The 15,763-nt window shown below is 44.2% G+C and overlaps 1 protein-coding gene across 2 annotated transcripts; it reads right to left on the reverse strand.

The window, feature by feature from the left end:
- Positions 1-489: 489 nt before the first annotated feature.
- Positions 490-2,053, reverse strand: LOC120645315 (UPF0161 protein At3g09310-like). Of its 2 annotated transcripts, none has more exons than XM_039922119.1 (5): positions 1,875-2,053; positions 1,698-1,772; positions 1,085-1,141; positions 839-979; positions 490-729 (listed from the first exon to the last, which is right to left on the reverse strand). In XM_039922119.1, exons 1-5 carry the CDS (start codon positions 1,948-1,950, stop codon positions 671-673), a joined length of 408 nt encoding a protein of 135 aa, XP_039778053.1. In that variant the 5' UTR covers positions 1,951-2,053; the 3' UTR covers positions 490-670. The 2 variants fall into 2 exon arrangements, with proteins under 2 accessions (XP_039778053.1, XP_039778052.1); XM_039922118.1 differs by having other exon boundaries at positions 1,085-1,144; positions 1,875-2,050.
- Positions 2,054-15,763: the final 13,710 nt, after the last annotated feature.

The following is a 15,763-nucleotide window of genomic DNA, read 5'->3' on the forward strand; positions in this document are numbered from 1 at the left end:
CATATTATGTTCACGTGTGTGCTAGCCCGTTTCATTTGGACGTGCCTCAAAGAAGCCTTAGGATGGGTTAGGATACCAAATAACTTGGGAGACTTTTTGGAAATTTGGCTTCCAACGGGGACAAGAGACTACCAGCTCAAACTTTGTCTTTTCCTTTTTGTTTTGGGGGCTTTGGACGACAAGAAACAAAAGCTCCATCGATCGGGTCTTCCCAAAATCACCTACTGAGACTTTGTTTAAAATTCTTTCCTTTCTACAGAAATGGAGGCCGGTACTGAAAGAGCACGATCGCAAGAAGCTTGAAGTGCAGACCCAGCGGGTGGTGAACTGGTTGGGGGAATTCACAAGTATCCCGAGGAGCACGGGGGCTGAAGACCTGCTTTGATTTGCTTCTCTCTTTCAGTTTTGTACCTCTCTGGAAAATTGTGTAAACTGGTATCCCCAGTTTTTTTATTTTCAGCACTTCTTGCTTGTAGCGACTTTATATGCTTTCTATAAAAGCAGGGTGAACCCTTTCTCTAAAAAAAAATGCTACTTGACAGAATTACATAGATAATCCAGATCCTTATACTTTCAACTGTGGCATGGGTTTAATTTCAGTTATGTACAGAAAATCTACTGAAGGTCTGCAACTGAAAAATTGAACCGCGTATGTTGCAAATACCAGGCATCATTGCAGAGGTAGATCTTCCTCACCAAACCACCTTGGAGGATCATACCCATAACCGCCTGCATGTACATCAGATAACACAGGGCTGAAGTCCCACAAATATGATATGATGCAGACCTGAAAATGTTGAACAAATAGTAATAACTAAGCACCAATAGAACATCATACCAAGCGGATTACAGCGGCACAGACGCCAAGCAGTCAAGATGGTACCCTTCACAACACCATATCTTTTGTACGCCTGCATAGAGTACTCACTGCAAGTTGGCACATAGCGGCAGCTTGAAGGCAGTAAAGGCGATATTTCCCCTGTTCACATAGAGCTGGGCTGATGAGCAATCCATACAGAGATGTAATTGATCTTAAATCAAGCAGAGGACACAATCAGACTGCAAGCTGCAAATATGAGCTTACGTTTGTAAAACTTTAGCATGGATAGTGCCACATTGACTCCCAAATCCTTGACTTCCTCTGCTGAGAATCACGTGCACAGAATGTAGTCAATCAGGCCTGTTATGCAGTTCTACAACAGAAACACAACTAATTTTCTAAGAAACAATGTCCAATGTGTCATCTTCGAAGTGTCCTTTATCTGGGCGTGCTCCCAGTCCTAAATTCATGTTTCAGAAGAGCATACATGTCCCGCAAATTTAGGCAGCATTTTTTTGTCAGTGATTTACATCAGATGAGATCTTAAAGCATATTAACTTCCTCCTCATTCTGTGCTCCTTGCAACTGATTCACTTGGGGAGAAACCCCAAGTAAAAATAGTGGAGCCAAGTTCCAAGCAATACACCTAACGCATCCACACGAAACTACAGGCTGGAAATGAATTGAACTACAGTGCTGGTCTAGAATGGAATAATGGAGGCCTGTGCAAGACAAGCTAGTATTGACTAATTAACTAATCTCAAGATAAGAAATTGAAATTGTGACCAAAAGGAAACACCAAGTACTACTGAAGTACTCTGTAAAACCATCAGATAACGATTCCTGGGATTCCCCAATCAGATGCCACTATACTGACCTTCGTCGTCAGCAGCACAGCAGACTCTCCACTCCGGAATCTTTCTCCTCTTCTGGTACGAAGCACCGAAAGAAACTAGAAGCAGGCATGAGATTATTAGTTAGGGGAATAATAAAAAGGAGAAAAAACCGAATAAATCTTTAACTCGAGCGACCAGAGTGGGACGAGGAGGTTCACCGGTGCTTCCGGCGAGAGGTCGCGCAGCCGAAACAGGCAAGAGGGAGGCGGAGGTGGAGGGGACAGCGGCGGCCATGGCGATGGCGGCGGCGCGCCGGGGCGGAAACGCAGGCGAAGGTGATTGGTGAGTTTTTTTTTCACAGATTTTCCTTTTCTCTTTCTCGTTGGCTCTGTTATTACTGGATGTCGGATGGATATAGACTTGTTCGCAGGGTTTGGGCTTGATGATGTTTCTAGTTACATGGGCCTCACTTTGGGCCAACTTCGTTAGCTAGACGCTCTTCATTGTCAAAAGTCTATTTTACCTCCTCCAACTATTACCAAAGTTTGATTTTCCTCCTACAACTATAAAATCGGGTATTTCACCTCCCTCAACTTTTCAAACCATCCATTTTACCTCCCCCGAGCGGTTTTGAAGACTGTTTGCTACAGTAACTGTAGTTTTGTCTTTTTCTTTTTTTTAAAAAAAATCAGTTGAATCTTTGAAAAATCATAGTAAATCACAAAAAAAATTATAAAATAGAAAATCCAATTTTGTTGGACTCCACATGAGTAGATATACGCAGTGAATATATTATATGGTATACTTTCGTACAATTTTTTTACTGTAACTTTAGATATATACTTTTCTGTAATTAATTTATAGCTACAGTTTTCGTCGTCCCACTATGGTGAAATTTTTATGGTGAGCTAATCATTATATGATTGAGCTGTAGTAAAAATTTTATGATTATTAGATCATGTTTGACTGATCTATAGATTTATCTATATAAACTAGATAAATCTATAGAAAAATCTAGACGAATCTATAGATAAATCTATAACTCAGTCATACATGATCTAATAATCATAAAATTTTTACTATAGCTCAATCATATAATGATTAGCCTACCATAAAAATTTCACCATAATGGGACGACGAAAACTGTAGCTATAAATTAATTACAGAAAAATATATATCTAAAGTTACAGTAAAAAAATTGTACTAAAGTATACCATATAATATATTCACTGCGTATATCTACTCATGTGGAGTCCAACAAAATTGGATTTTCTATTTTATGATTTTTTTGTGATTTACTATGATTTTTCAAAGATTCAACTGAAATTTTTTTAAAAAAGAAAAAGACAAAACTACTGTTACTGTAGCAAACAGTCTTCAAAACCGCTCGAGGGAGGTAAAATGGACGGTTTGAAAAGTTGAGGGAGGTGAAATACCCGGTTTTATAGTTGTAGGAGGAAAACCAAACTTTGGTGATAGTTGGAGGAGGTAAAATAGACTTTTGCCCTCTTCATTTAACTAACTTTAGGGTGTTTTTGGTTGGACTTTTGACCCAAAGAGCTCAAAAGTAGTCAGATGTGCTTTTGCCCCCAAAGAAGCTTTTTCGTAAATTGGTCAGCCGATACGGCTGTCAGGTTAGCAGTGTGTGCATGCATGTGAGGGGCAAGAAGAAAACGAAAAGCGCATGCATGCACATAATTTCAAAATAAAAAAGATCATATTTTTAAAATCAAGCATCAAAATCCAAAATCCGATTGCACATGCGTGTTTGTTTCAATAAAAGCTTTAAAATAAGATCTCACACCACTATGTTTTAGTGTTATAATTTTTTGAGAGAAAAATATTTTTTTCGCGTATTCTAATTTGCTTACGATATTTGTAAAAGTTGCTTATGGGATTACATAATGTTACTTTTGCCTGCCTGAGTTTAGTTAAGTGGATATTGGTGTTCATATTGATATTGTGAAGATAGACTGTTTAGTATCCATAGCGGATAAGGATAAACAATTTTGTTAGGTAGGTGAATGTTGATTGCATGATCAATAGTGGGCAACTTTAGCAGATTGGTTGAGTATTTTAACTAATTTACTTTGGCATTTTTTCTTGTACATAAAGTAATTTATGGGTATTGAAAAATATTGTCGAAATATATTCAAGTGGGATCTTGTTTTGAAGATCTCCTAAAAAAATGTACAATTGTGCAGTCGGAATTTGAATTTGATGGATCGTTTAAGAACTACAATTTTTTTAGTTTTAAAATTGCTTGCATGTGGCGCTATACCGTGGTAGTAGAGGGTGAATTTAGTCTGCCGTACAATAGCGCTAACGCACGACCGGCCGTAATAAAGTCATTGCCAAAAAAATTACCCACCTACCACTGATTATAAAGATACCAGTTCGCATTCTATTTTTCTCGTCCTTCCTCTCACGACCCTGCGCCTGCTCGCCGCCGCAAGCTCGCTTTGTCGCCTCGTCGCTGTCGTGAGCTCCCGCCGCCGCCTCCACGCCGCCACCTCGAGCTCGCCCCTCCACTTCCTCGTTGTCGCCCCGTCCCTCCGCCGCTGCGAGCTCGCTCCGCCGCCGCGAGCTTCCCCACCGCCAAAAGCTAGCTCGTCAGCCACCGCCGAAGAGGGCAAAGGCGAGCTCCGCTGCGCGCACTAGTCGCGGGCACGGGCTCCGCCCCTAGGCGAGCTCGGCGGCGCGATCTCCTCTTCGAGGGTCGAGCTCCGCCGCGCGGGTTCCTCCCCTGGGGACGAGCTCCACCGTGCGTAGCCAGCTTCGGTGAGAGAGGGGAAGAGATAGGAGAGAGAGGAAGAAGAAGATGATGAGGTGAGAGAGAGAAAGATGTAATCGGTTTCTATGACATGTGGGGTCTACTTGGAAGTGAAAGAAACTTTACCCGTAGCCATAGCTGTTCAACCAAACACAACATCTCACGGCAGCTGTTCCAAAAATCACAGTCCACAATAGCTTTTCCAAAAGCCGCAGCCCAACCAAACGCAAATATACTCCCGGTAGCGCGCGCGGCTCCATGCTGACCGATCGCAGAAGCGGCCTCGTGCGTGTGGGCCCACTCGTTTTATTTTTTCGCCCGTCTATTGGTGGTTATATAAGATCCAATTTTGCTAATTATTTTCTTTTTTTCCTTTTCTTCTAGAAGTTTGCGATCCAATATTTTTTCCATTTGTTCTAATGAAATAATTCGTTCCACTGGAACATTTTTTTTCCTCCCAATGGTAAGATTGAATCCAATTGATAATATTTTTTTAATTTTTGTTTTGATGGAACGTTTTTATTTGAATGGAACAATTTGTTCCAGTCAAAGGGGCTGGGAGCCGGCAGCCCGAGAAGAATTAGCGGCCTACCAAAATTTAATCCCCCCTCTGTTCCATTATTAAATTTTCATTCTAATGCACAAGATTGAGTTTATGCATATAATTGCTAATAAATAAAGCAAATCATTTTCACCGTGAAGGAAACAACACACATTTTACTCAATATGGAAACTTTTTTAAAAAATAAAATAGTAAATAGGACTATAGTGGTGATTATGCTTATGCATGTGCTGCAAATTGAAGAGTTTGGACTTTCGAAGTGGACAAAGTGACAGTTGGGCAACTTTTTCATCTCTCTCCATCATCAAGCTAGCCAACCTACAATACTTAGGACTCGTTTAGTTCCCAAAAAAATTTCTACAGTACCCGTCACATCGAATATTTGTACACATACATAGAATATTAAATGTAGTTGAAAAAATAACTAATTACATAGTCTAACTGATTAGCATGAGATAAATCTTTTAAACCTAATTAGTCTATAATTAGACATTAATTATCAAATAACAACGAAAGTGCTACAGTGTCAAAACCTAAAAATTTCGCAAACTAAACAGGGCCTTATCTTCATTTGTCCCTCTGTACTGCCAGGAACTGTCAAAGTACTTAACTACTAAAAGAGTAAAAGTTATCAATTAGGATGCATTTAGGTACCAAATTAATATAAGGTTACATTATATATAGGACCTTGTTTTTTTTTAAAAAAAAGTATATACATTCGCTTTTGACGTAATCTAAGTCAGCATGCATGCACCTTTCTGCTGGCTAGGATCACATGGTTGTCACATTGTTTCCAACTAACAAACTCACATGCTAATTAATGTATGATAACATGATCAGAAATTAAAAATAGGGTACGTACATAGTCAAATGAGTCATCATATTCTCTCAATATTTTAGTTGTGGGTCGTCTATTGACACAGACACTCATCTCATATAGTATTATACTATTACACGCTTGAATTCACCCGACAAATTAAGTATCTGATGAATAATAATAATTCTCAATTAAATCCATGCATCTCTGGCACCGGTCAAACCGGCCGGCCGCCAGTCATCGTCTGACAAAAAAATTTGTCGGTGTCTAAATAAAATATACTGATCCTGAATTAATTTGATTTGAATGTGCGTGCTCATGTATGCTCAAATGATCAGTGTCAATCGTAACAACTAAGCCGGTGAACGTACACATGGCAGACAGCCCATTCAGATTATAGTACTTTTCCGAAAAAATATGACAAATTGAATGTTTTAAGTTGAATGTTTTGCACGGATTTCCTTGATTATATATATAGGTTAATTACACTACCACGGTCGCGAAAAAGGTTAATTACACTACCACACATAGCATATACATATATCTCCTTTTAAGTTGAATGTTTTGCACGGATTTTTAATTGAATATTTTGCATTTATTTATGAAAATATTAATATAAGTGAAACCAAGGGCATGCGCATTTTTTGTTTTAGCACATTGATTAATTAATCTAATCACTCTCCTGATTCCTCAAAAATTAAATAATCTAAGCGCTGTTGTAGGAGGCAGGCATGGCGTGTGTGCAATATATACAACGCTGCAGGGTGCACATCACATGAATTTACTATCTTGGAGTTTAATAATTAGTTGACGTTGAAGCTTAATTCAAAAAAAGCATGCATATATATATGCACATCTAAACCATAGATGCCTGGTTCACTGAATCCTGCAGAGATCAATATATAGAATGTAATATACAATGATAATGCTGCTTTCTAGGTTCATGTTCCTAATCTCCTAGCTAGCAGATGGAGAGCTAGGCAACGCCACTTGCAAAAGAAAAAAAATAGTACTAGCTCGATCGATCTCAATGCAACCAGCAACTACGAAAACCATTCAGTTTTGAACTCACAACTAATAAAACCGACAGTTCCCTTTATAATCTTGGCTCTCTAGTATTTAAGCTGAGTTTTTTTTTTGAAGAAATTTGCAGGAGCACTGCACTGTCATTCAAGAAGCTAGGATGAAGCAAGTCAAGGAGTCTTACAAGATTGATATTACATAAATGATAAGACACTCAAGCACCGAAACTAGGAAACAAAAAAGAAAAGGAGAGCTAATCGATCATTAAGGAAACTACTTTAGATGAGTTTGGTGTGATGTATACAAGGACAAAATTAGTTTCGCATTTTAATTTATAGGCAAATTTATAAAGAAAACTGACTTTTTTGCTCACACTCACACTCACACTCACACTATGGAGTACGTAGCATATACGACAATTAAGTATATTGTTACAATTTCTTTACCTTCAGGAGGCCGTGGATTAATTACATACACATGACCCATGCATGGCCATGAGAAGCAGCCATGTGCTCCCACAGTATACATCGATCGATAGCGTCCTTGATCATGTATTGTAATCTAATAGCAGTGAGCTGAGCCAGCGATGAGATGCTGCATCACCGGCAGGTAATGTTAATTTTAGTTTTAATTAGGAGGCCTGCCTGCTGGTTAGCTTTCTTGCTTGAAGATGCATGCATATGCTGCATAATTAACTCTGCAGATTCTTCTTCTTTTTTTTTCTTTTTCTTTTTTGATAGAGAGAAGACATGCAATGGGTGGCAACTGCAAAGGCCGGGGTCTCCATATGCATTCATCAGCTAGCTGTGGAGAAGACATCCAGGCCTGTCCGGCTATAAATAGAGAGCTCGCTGCCGCCTGCGGGTGCTGGTGGCACCAGGATTATTCCATCCAAGCCGCCAATGCAAATCATCCCCTAGCCTGCCTCTCCTGCTCTGGTAGCTACTTGTTGCGCGTGTGAGGAATTGAAGGATCGATCTGATCTGATTCTGAGGAGGAGGAAGAAGATGTACGGCGGCGGCGGCGGCGGCGGCGGCAGTTGCAGTCGTTCCAGGAGTTGGGACGACGACAGTAAGACGATGTGGACGACGACGACGAAGCTGCCGAAGCCCAAGGGGGGAGGAGGAGGAGGAGGAGCAAGTACTGGGCGGAGGGGCGGCGGCGGCGGCGAGGAGGCGAAAGGCAATAAGCTGCGGCGGTCGGTGTCGATGGGCGGGCGGCTGGCGAGCGCGGCGCGGGAGCAGCGGGCGCGGCTCTACATCATGCGCCGCTGCGTCTCCATGCTCGTGCGCTGGAAGGACTAACAGCTAACACAGCTGGTTGCATGGTTGTGTGTTTGGGCCAGGCCAGGCCCAGTTAGTACTTTCCTTCCCGTTGCTACTTTCATTTCATTTCCGAGAGATGGGCCTCCGATCAGGCCGTTAGTTATTTGTTGCCTTACAAAGGCAGGCAGGCCATCCCGCTTGTTGTGTGTGTAATGTTTAAGGTTTTAAATCTCCGGCTATAGCTTTCGCTATCTCCAGCTATAACTGTTTGAGAGAGATTTAGCTAAGATTTTTTATATACAATTTAGCTCTTAGCTACCGCTATAGCTATAGCCCGCTATAGCCGGCTATAGCTCGTTTTTAGACACAGATAGTTAAATGACTTAGCCCGCTATTTAAAACATTGGTAATGTTTTGTTGGTTCTTGGTTGGTTGTACTCCCTGTTAAACAAAACCAAGGAAGAAGAACAAGGCTCCGTCCCAATTCCATGGTCATCAGATGCTGTCGTTTGCGCAACGGAAATGCATACAGCCATGGCTCATCTCCACGATACACCATCAGTTACAGAAATAAAGGTTGTGGCTATGGTGGGCGCGTGTCTCATCTCTGATCTGGCCGCATCTGCTGGCTGCTGCTACACACTCCACTCCACTGCACTCCACTTGTATGTGGCCTGGGACGACGATGCTACAAAGCCATGGCCAGGCACATCGGTTACTAGTTACTACGGACGAGCAGGAGCGCCTTCGCAAGGCCGGAGGAAGCTTCGTCGCTGCGTCGTTGCCCGGCCAGGGACGCCTCCGGTGCAGTGCTCGCCTTCCAATGGCAGTAGTGGTAACTGGCCTCGGCCTTTCGGCGATGCAGGCCGCGCGGCTCAAGCAGCCCCGCCCGGGATGCCTGCACTGCAGTTACTGTGTGCTCTGGTGTCTGCTAGTGATCGACGACTACTACTGAATTATATTGATGCATCCAACTGGATCAGTGTATATATCTTCAGTCAGTGTAGAGACTAGCTAGAGACCCTGGCCGGGGCAGCCTCTCTGCCTGAAACCACCGTTACATGCATTTCTCCATCTCATCATTCTCATCAGAGAATCGAAACCAGCAGCTAGCTAGCAGGAGGAGGGGATTTCTCTACTCGATCCGCCATCGTTCTAGGTGCGTTAGTTCCCGGCCGAATTAATCATGCATGCATCTCTCTCCCTCCGTCTATCTTATTGCAAATCATCATCTGCTTCTGATCTATTACCGATCCGGTGCAGTGGCTGTGCAGTCAGTCTCCCTCCAATCAAAATTCATTCATATATTGTTTGTTTACATGCATGAACCAAAAAAATTGCTTTTTTGGCGTGTGTGACGTACTCGTGCACGGTTAATTATGTTGTTTAGTTTACAGCAATAAGCGAAGCAGCTAATGGATCCATACAACCAGCAAGGAGGTTCGTCTTCCTCCAACAGGAGGGCTGCTGGGGCCGATGGTGGCGGACGACGTAACAACAACAAGCACAAGCAGGCGGTGGTGAAGCCGGAGGAGCAGCAGCCCAACACTTACCGCTTGTTCCCGGAGGAGGACTCCGGCCTCCACCTCCATCGTTTCTTCGCCGCAGATCAGTGGCAGCATCCACCTCCCTTTTCCCTTTAGAATGGGGATTTCCCTTCTCTTGATTCCTTCCCTCGTCCCAAGCTCTTGATTCCCATCGTCGGGCACCAGGCTACACGCTCGCTGTTAGTCCAGGGGCACTGTCTCTGCTGAGGCCACACGTGCCATGTGTGGGCCCACCGACACCGTTGGTTCACAAGTGTGTGACGTGGTGGTCCGCACCTCTAGACACCTCGTCACCCATGTGCCGCGCCACCTCACTGCATCATGGACAACCTCACCATCCATATTGCCATTTGTGCCACTAAGTCCCCAAAGTTCAAAATTGATTGCCTACAAGAAGAGGAGCTCATATATGGTATTCGAGGAGGTTGGGATCCCTTAAAGGCAACGACGGTGGGTGGCCTTCTATTGACATGGTGTTCTACCAACGTGACAGAAGAAAGAGACAGGATCGGAAGAAGAAGAGAAGAATCGATTATCCCACTTACACATGGGCCCCATGAGTTAGGAAAGGTACGTAGAAAGGGAAAAGGAAAAGGGATTTGCTGGAGCATTAATCCCTAATATACTGAAATTGTGAAAGGGGATTCCCCTATAACCTAAAAAAGGGAAAGGGGATATATTGGAGTTGCTTTAACAACTCTTCCCACTATTACAAAAAACTTAACCGAGGCGGGCAAAAGGCATTAACCGAAGCGGTTTTTGCAACCGCCTCGGAGCCATCATCACAGTTAATCGTGATATTAATGGAGGCGGTTTCCATGCTTGCCTCGGTTAATCAAATACAACAACAACAACAACAACAACAACAACAACAACAACAACAAAGCCTTTTGTCCCAAGCGAGTTGGGGTAGGCTAGAGATGAAACCCAAAAGACACAAAGGTCATGGTTCAGGCACGTTGATAGCTAGTCTCCAAGCGCTCCTATAAAAAGGTAGCTCCTCAGAGATATCCCAATCTTTAAGGTCTCTCTTAACTGACTCGTCCCAAGTCAGCTTAGGTCTATCTCTACCCCTCTTTACCTTATCAACATGCTTTAGCACCCCACTACGCACCGGCGCCTCCGGAGGCCTCCGTTGGACATGTTCAAACCATCTCAACCGATGTTGGATAAGTTTCTCCTCAATTGGTGCCACCCCTACCCTTTCCCGAATAGCTTCGTTCCGGACTCTATCCCTCCTTGTGTGCCCACAAAACCACCGTAACATCTGCATCTCTTCTACACTCAGTTGCTGGACATGTCACCTTTTTGTAGGCCAACATTCAGCACCGTATAACATCGCCGGGCGAATCGTTGTCCTATAGAACTTACCTTTTAACTTTTGTGGCACCCTCCTGTCACAGAGGACACTAGAAGCTTGACGCCATTTCAACCAACCAGCTGAGATTCTATGGCTAACATCTTCATCAATGTCGCTATCCTTTTGTAGCATCGAACCTAAATACCAAAAAGTGTCCTTATGGGCCACCACTTGCCCATCGAGACTAACGTCACCACCCTCATGCCTAGATGCGCTGAAATCGCACATCATGTACTCGGTCTTGGTCCTACTAAGTCTAAACCCTTTTGACTCTAACGTGCGTCTCCACAGCTCTAACTTTCTATTTACCCCTGCTCTACTCTCATCCACTAGCACCACATCATCAGCAAAGAGCATACACCAAGGGATATCACCTTGTATGTCCCTTGTGACCTCATCCATCACCAAAGCAAATAAATAAGGGCTCAATGCCGACCCCTGATGAAGGCCTATGTTAATAGGAAAGTCAGTGGTGTCGCCACCACACGTCCGGACAAACGTCATCGCATTCTTGTACATATCTTTGATAAGGGTAATGTACTTAGTTGGGACTTTGTGCTTCTCCAAGGCCCACCACATGATATTTCTCGATACTTTGTCATACGCCTTCTCGAGGTCAATAAAGACTATGTGCAAGTCCTTCTTCTGCTCCCTATATCTCTCCATCAATTGTCGTATTAGGAAATTCACCTCCATGGTCGACCTTCCAGGCATGAACCCAAACTGGTTTTGGGTCACACTTGTCACTCTTCTTAGGCAGTGCTCGATAACCCTCTCCTAGAGCTTCATCATATGGCTCATCAGCTTAATCCCATGGTAGTTAGTACAACTATGAACATCTCTCTTGTTTTTGAAGATCGGTACTAATATACTTCTTCTCCATTCTTCAAGCATCTTGTTTGACTGAAAAATAAGGTTAAAAAGCTTAGTTAACCATACTATCGCTCTGTCACCTAGGCATCTCCACACCTCAATGGGAATACCATCAGGGCCCATCGCTTTACCGCCCTTCATCCTTCAAAGCCTTCCCGATCTCTGCCTCCTGAAATCTCCTCACAAAACGTCTGTTGGTATCATCAAAAGAGTCATCTAGCTCAAAGGTAGTGCCCTCATTCTCTCCATTAAACAGCTTGTCGAAGTACTCTCTCCATCTGCCCTTGATCTCGTCATTCTTCACTAGAAGTCGATCCGTCCCATCCATGATGCGTTTGATTTGGTTGATGTCCCGTGTCTTCCGCTCGCGGATCCTAGCCATCCTATAAATGTCCTTCTCCCCTTTCTTCGTGCCTAGTCGCTGATACAGGTCATCGTATGCCTTACCCTTTGCTACACTCACCGCTCGTTTTGCAGCCCTTTTCGCTAATTTATAGCCCTCCATGTTGGCTGCACTCTTGTCAAGGTGGAGGCGCTTGAAACATTCCTTCTTCTCCTTAATAGCCATTTGCACTTCGTCATTAGACCACCATGTGTCTTTCCCTTCCTGTTTACCTCCCCTACTCACGCCAAGTACCTCTGAGGCCACCTTCTGGACACATGTCACCATCTTTAACCACATGTCGTCAGCATCTTCTCCTTCTTCCCAAGGCCCCCCACCTAGCATCCTCTCCTTAAACGTTTGCGCCTCTTCCCCTCTAAACTTCCACCACTTCGTTCCCATAATCTTGGCACGTTTGTCCCGGTGGACACGTACCCGGAAATGAAAATCCGCCACCACAAGCTTGTGTTGAGGGACAATACACTCCCCAGGTATCACCCTACTATCTAAGCAATCCCATCTATCCTCCCTCCTAGCAAGGATAAAGTCTATCTGGCTCGAGTGTTGTCCACTCCGGAAGGTCACAAGATGGGATTCTCTCTTCCTAAAAAGGGTATTCGCTATCAACAAGTCATAGGCCAACGCGAAGTTAAAAACATCATCCCCTTCTTGACTCCTGCTACCATACCCAAAACCCCCGTGCACCTGCTCGAACCCTACATTAGTCGCACCCACATGACCGTTGAGATCTCCTCCTATGAGGAGTTTCTTGCTGACAGGTACGGTACTGACCATACTATCCAGATTTTCCCAGAACTGCTTCTTGGTGCTCTCACTAAGTCCTACATGAGGTGCATAGGCACTGATCACATTCACAGCCAAATCTCCAACTACTATCCGGACCAGGATAATCCGGTCGCCTCGCCTTCTAACATCTACAACTCCATCCTTAAGGCTCCTATCGATCAAGATTCCGACACCATTTCTACCTGATGTTTCCCCCATGTACCAAAGCTTGAAACCAGTACCCTCAACCTCCTTCACATTTTGGCCCTTCCATTTAGTCTTCTGAACGTAAAGAATATTTACACACCTCCTAATTGCTACATCAACAAGCTCCCGCAACTTACCCGTTAGGGACCCTACGTTCCAGCTATCTATATGAATCCTAGTTGGCTCGGCTAGCTTCCTTACCCTTCGCACCCGTCGAGGGAAGTGCGAAGACCCTTGCTCATTTATCACTATACCCGGGCGTAGATGTAGCGCGCCACTCAGTTGACGACCCGACCCTTGCTCACTTATCATCGTACCCAGGTCACGATACGACGTGCCATTGGTGGGGTGGCGGCCCGGCCCTTGCCCACATATCACCACACCCGGGTTCCGATGTGGCGCGTCGCTCAGAGGGCTACGCCCCAACGATGTTATTATGGGTTTCATATCCATTTGAGTGGCTATTTTTTACGCTGGTTCGCCAAACCTACCGCAACCCTCCTCCTTTACCCGGGCTTGGGACCGCCTATGTTGAGACGACTCGAGAAAGTCTTCTAGTCAACACAGGCGGAGTTCGGTTAATCAAATAAAATAATTAAAAAAAGAAAACCTAAAATAATTAAAAAAAGAAAAGCCCAGCGAGCCCATCTGAGCTGCGTCCACCGCCGGCCGCCACTTCCGACCACCGTATCCGCCGCCGGCCACCACAGCCCGCTGCTGCCCGCTGCATCCGCCATTGGGAGGTCGGATCCGGCCTCTGCGTCGCCGCCGAAGTTGAAGGTGGGGGCACCGCTGGATCTGAGGTGGGGGTTGGAGGGGCGCGTCCCCATGTTGTCCTTCGCTGCCGCAGGAGGGGTCGCGGCCCCCATGCCGACCCGGGCTGCCGCCGGAGTCGGAGTGCCTGTGCTCCCCACTTCTATTTCTTGTGTTTGCCTTTTTTTTACATGTATTTAACAGCCTTATCTTCAAGGGCGAACCTCCTAGTAGGGCAAGGTAGGGTAACTACCCTACCTAACTACGGTGGTGATGCACTGTTCCTCCTAGAACATGATGCCTTCCTAGAGTTGGAGAATGTGCTCCATTGCTGCCTACATAAGCTTGTCGAGCGACATCGTCATTTTAAAGAGAAGAAAGAATAGCAAAGGGTATTGGCCCAATACAGAATGATGTAATCTATGAGAAGTAAAGCCTAGGCCCAATGTCCAACAAGGAAATTTCTCCCCTATTGTGAACAATTTGGCCTTGCAATTTCTCTATGTATTCATTTGCGATATCTTCTTATGTATGTTGCATTTGCGAAGCATCACCACTCCCCAAACATAGAATGAATTGGCGGTGGAAGGCATGGATGGCCATTTGCCCAACCATTAGAGGAAAGTGTCTCTGCTGAGGAGGTTAACACCAATGCAGAATCTACAAGCACGATGCGTGAACGATGTTACTGGTCAAGCAAGGACAAGCACATCGTGTGGGCACCGGCAGTAGGAGAGGACCGGGGTTAGGTCTCCCCTACCTAAATCTTGGGGTTTATCTGCTACTACTCATCTTCTTGTCACGAGCTTGATATGGTGAGGTGGATTCACCATTGGATGTAAATGACAATGACATCAAATATTCTAACAAATCTTGTCATGGGTTCGAACTAACAATAACACAATGAAATCAAAATGAATCATAGTCGTACAATGCTTCTCACGCCCATATACACCATTCTGGCATGGGTGAGAAGCTGCTACATGGAAACACGAGCATGAAACTTACATCGATCTAATACTACGATTCTACCAACATTTTCGCATCAAGGGTTGGAACCTTATCATTTGTTTCTCATCAAGGTGTTACATTGTGATCACTCAAGGGTCTATTGAGCTAACAGAAGCCATATGTGGAACTAAATGTGTTAATTTATTTCTAGTATGGTATTATCAATTAGTGTTGGCACCACATCTTCAAAGGCAGACCTCCCAATAGGGGAACCACACTACCTACCGGCAACAATGATGCGTTATTCCTCCTGGAACATGATGCCTTGCTGGTGTTGGACAAGGAGCTTCATCGTCAATGTCTGCATCGTCAATGTTAGCAGAGGGCCAAGGTTAGGTCAGCTCGACCAAAATCTTGGGGTTACTCTGCCACTGCTCATCTTATTGCCATGAGCTCGCATTGCTGAGGTGTATTCACCACTAGATGTAAATGACTATGATATCAAATATTCTGACAAATCCTGTCATGAGCTCGGACTAACGATAACATGATGAAATCAAAATGAATCATAGTCGTACAATGCTTCCCACACCTACCCACACACCATTCCGGCATGGGTGAGAATTGAAGATGCTACAAGGCAACATGAGCATGAAACTTACATTGTCCTAATACTTCAATTCTACCAGCATTTTTGCATCAAGGGTTGGAACATTATCATTTGTTTCTCATCAAGGTGTTACAGTGTGATCACTCAAGGGTCTATTGAGCAAAATGAAGCCATATGTGGAAGTAAATGACTTAATTT

Source organism: Panicum virgatum, chromosome 8K (genome assembly GCF_016808335.1).
Source record: "Panicum virgatum strain AP13 chromosome 8K, P.virgatum_v5, whole genome shotgun sequence".
Classification (NCBI taxonomy): domain Eukaryota; kingdom Viridiplantae; phylum Streptophyta; class Magnoliopsida; order Poales; family Poaceae; genus Panicum; species Panicum virgatum.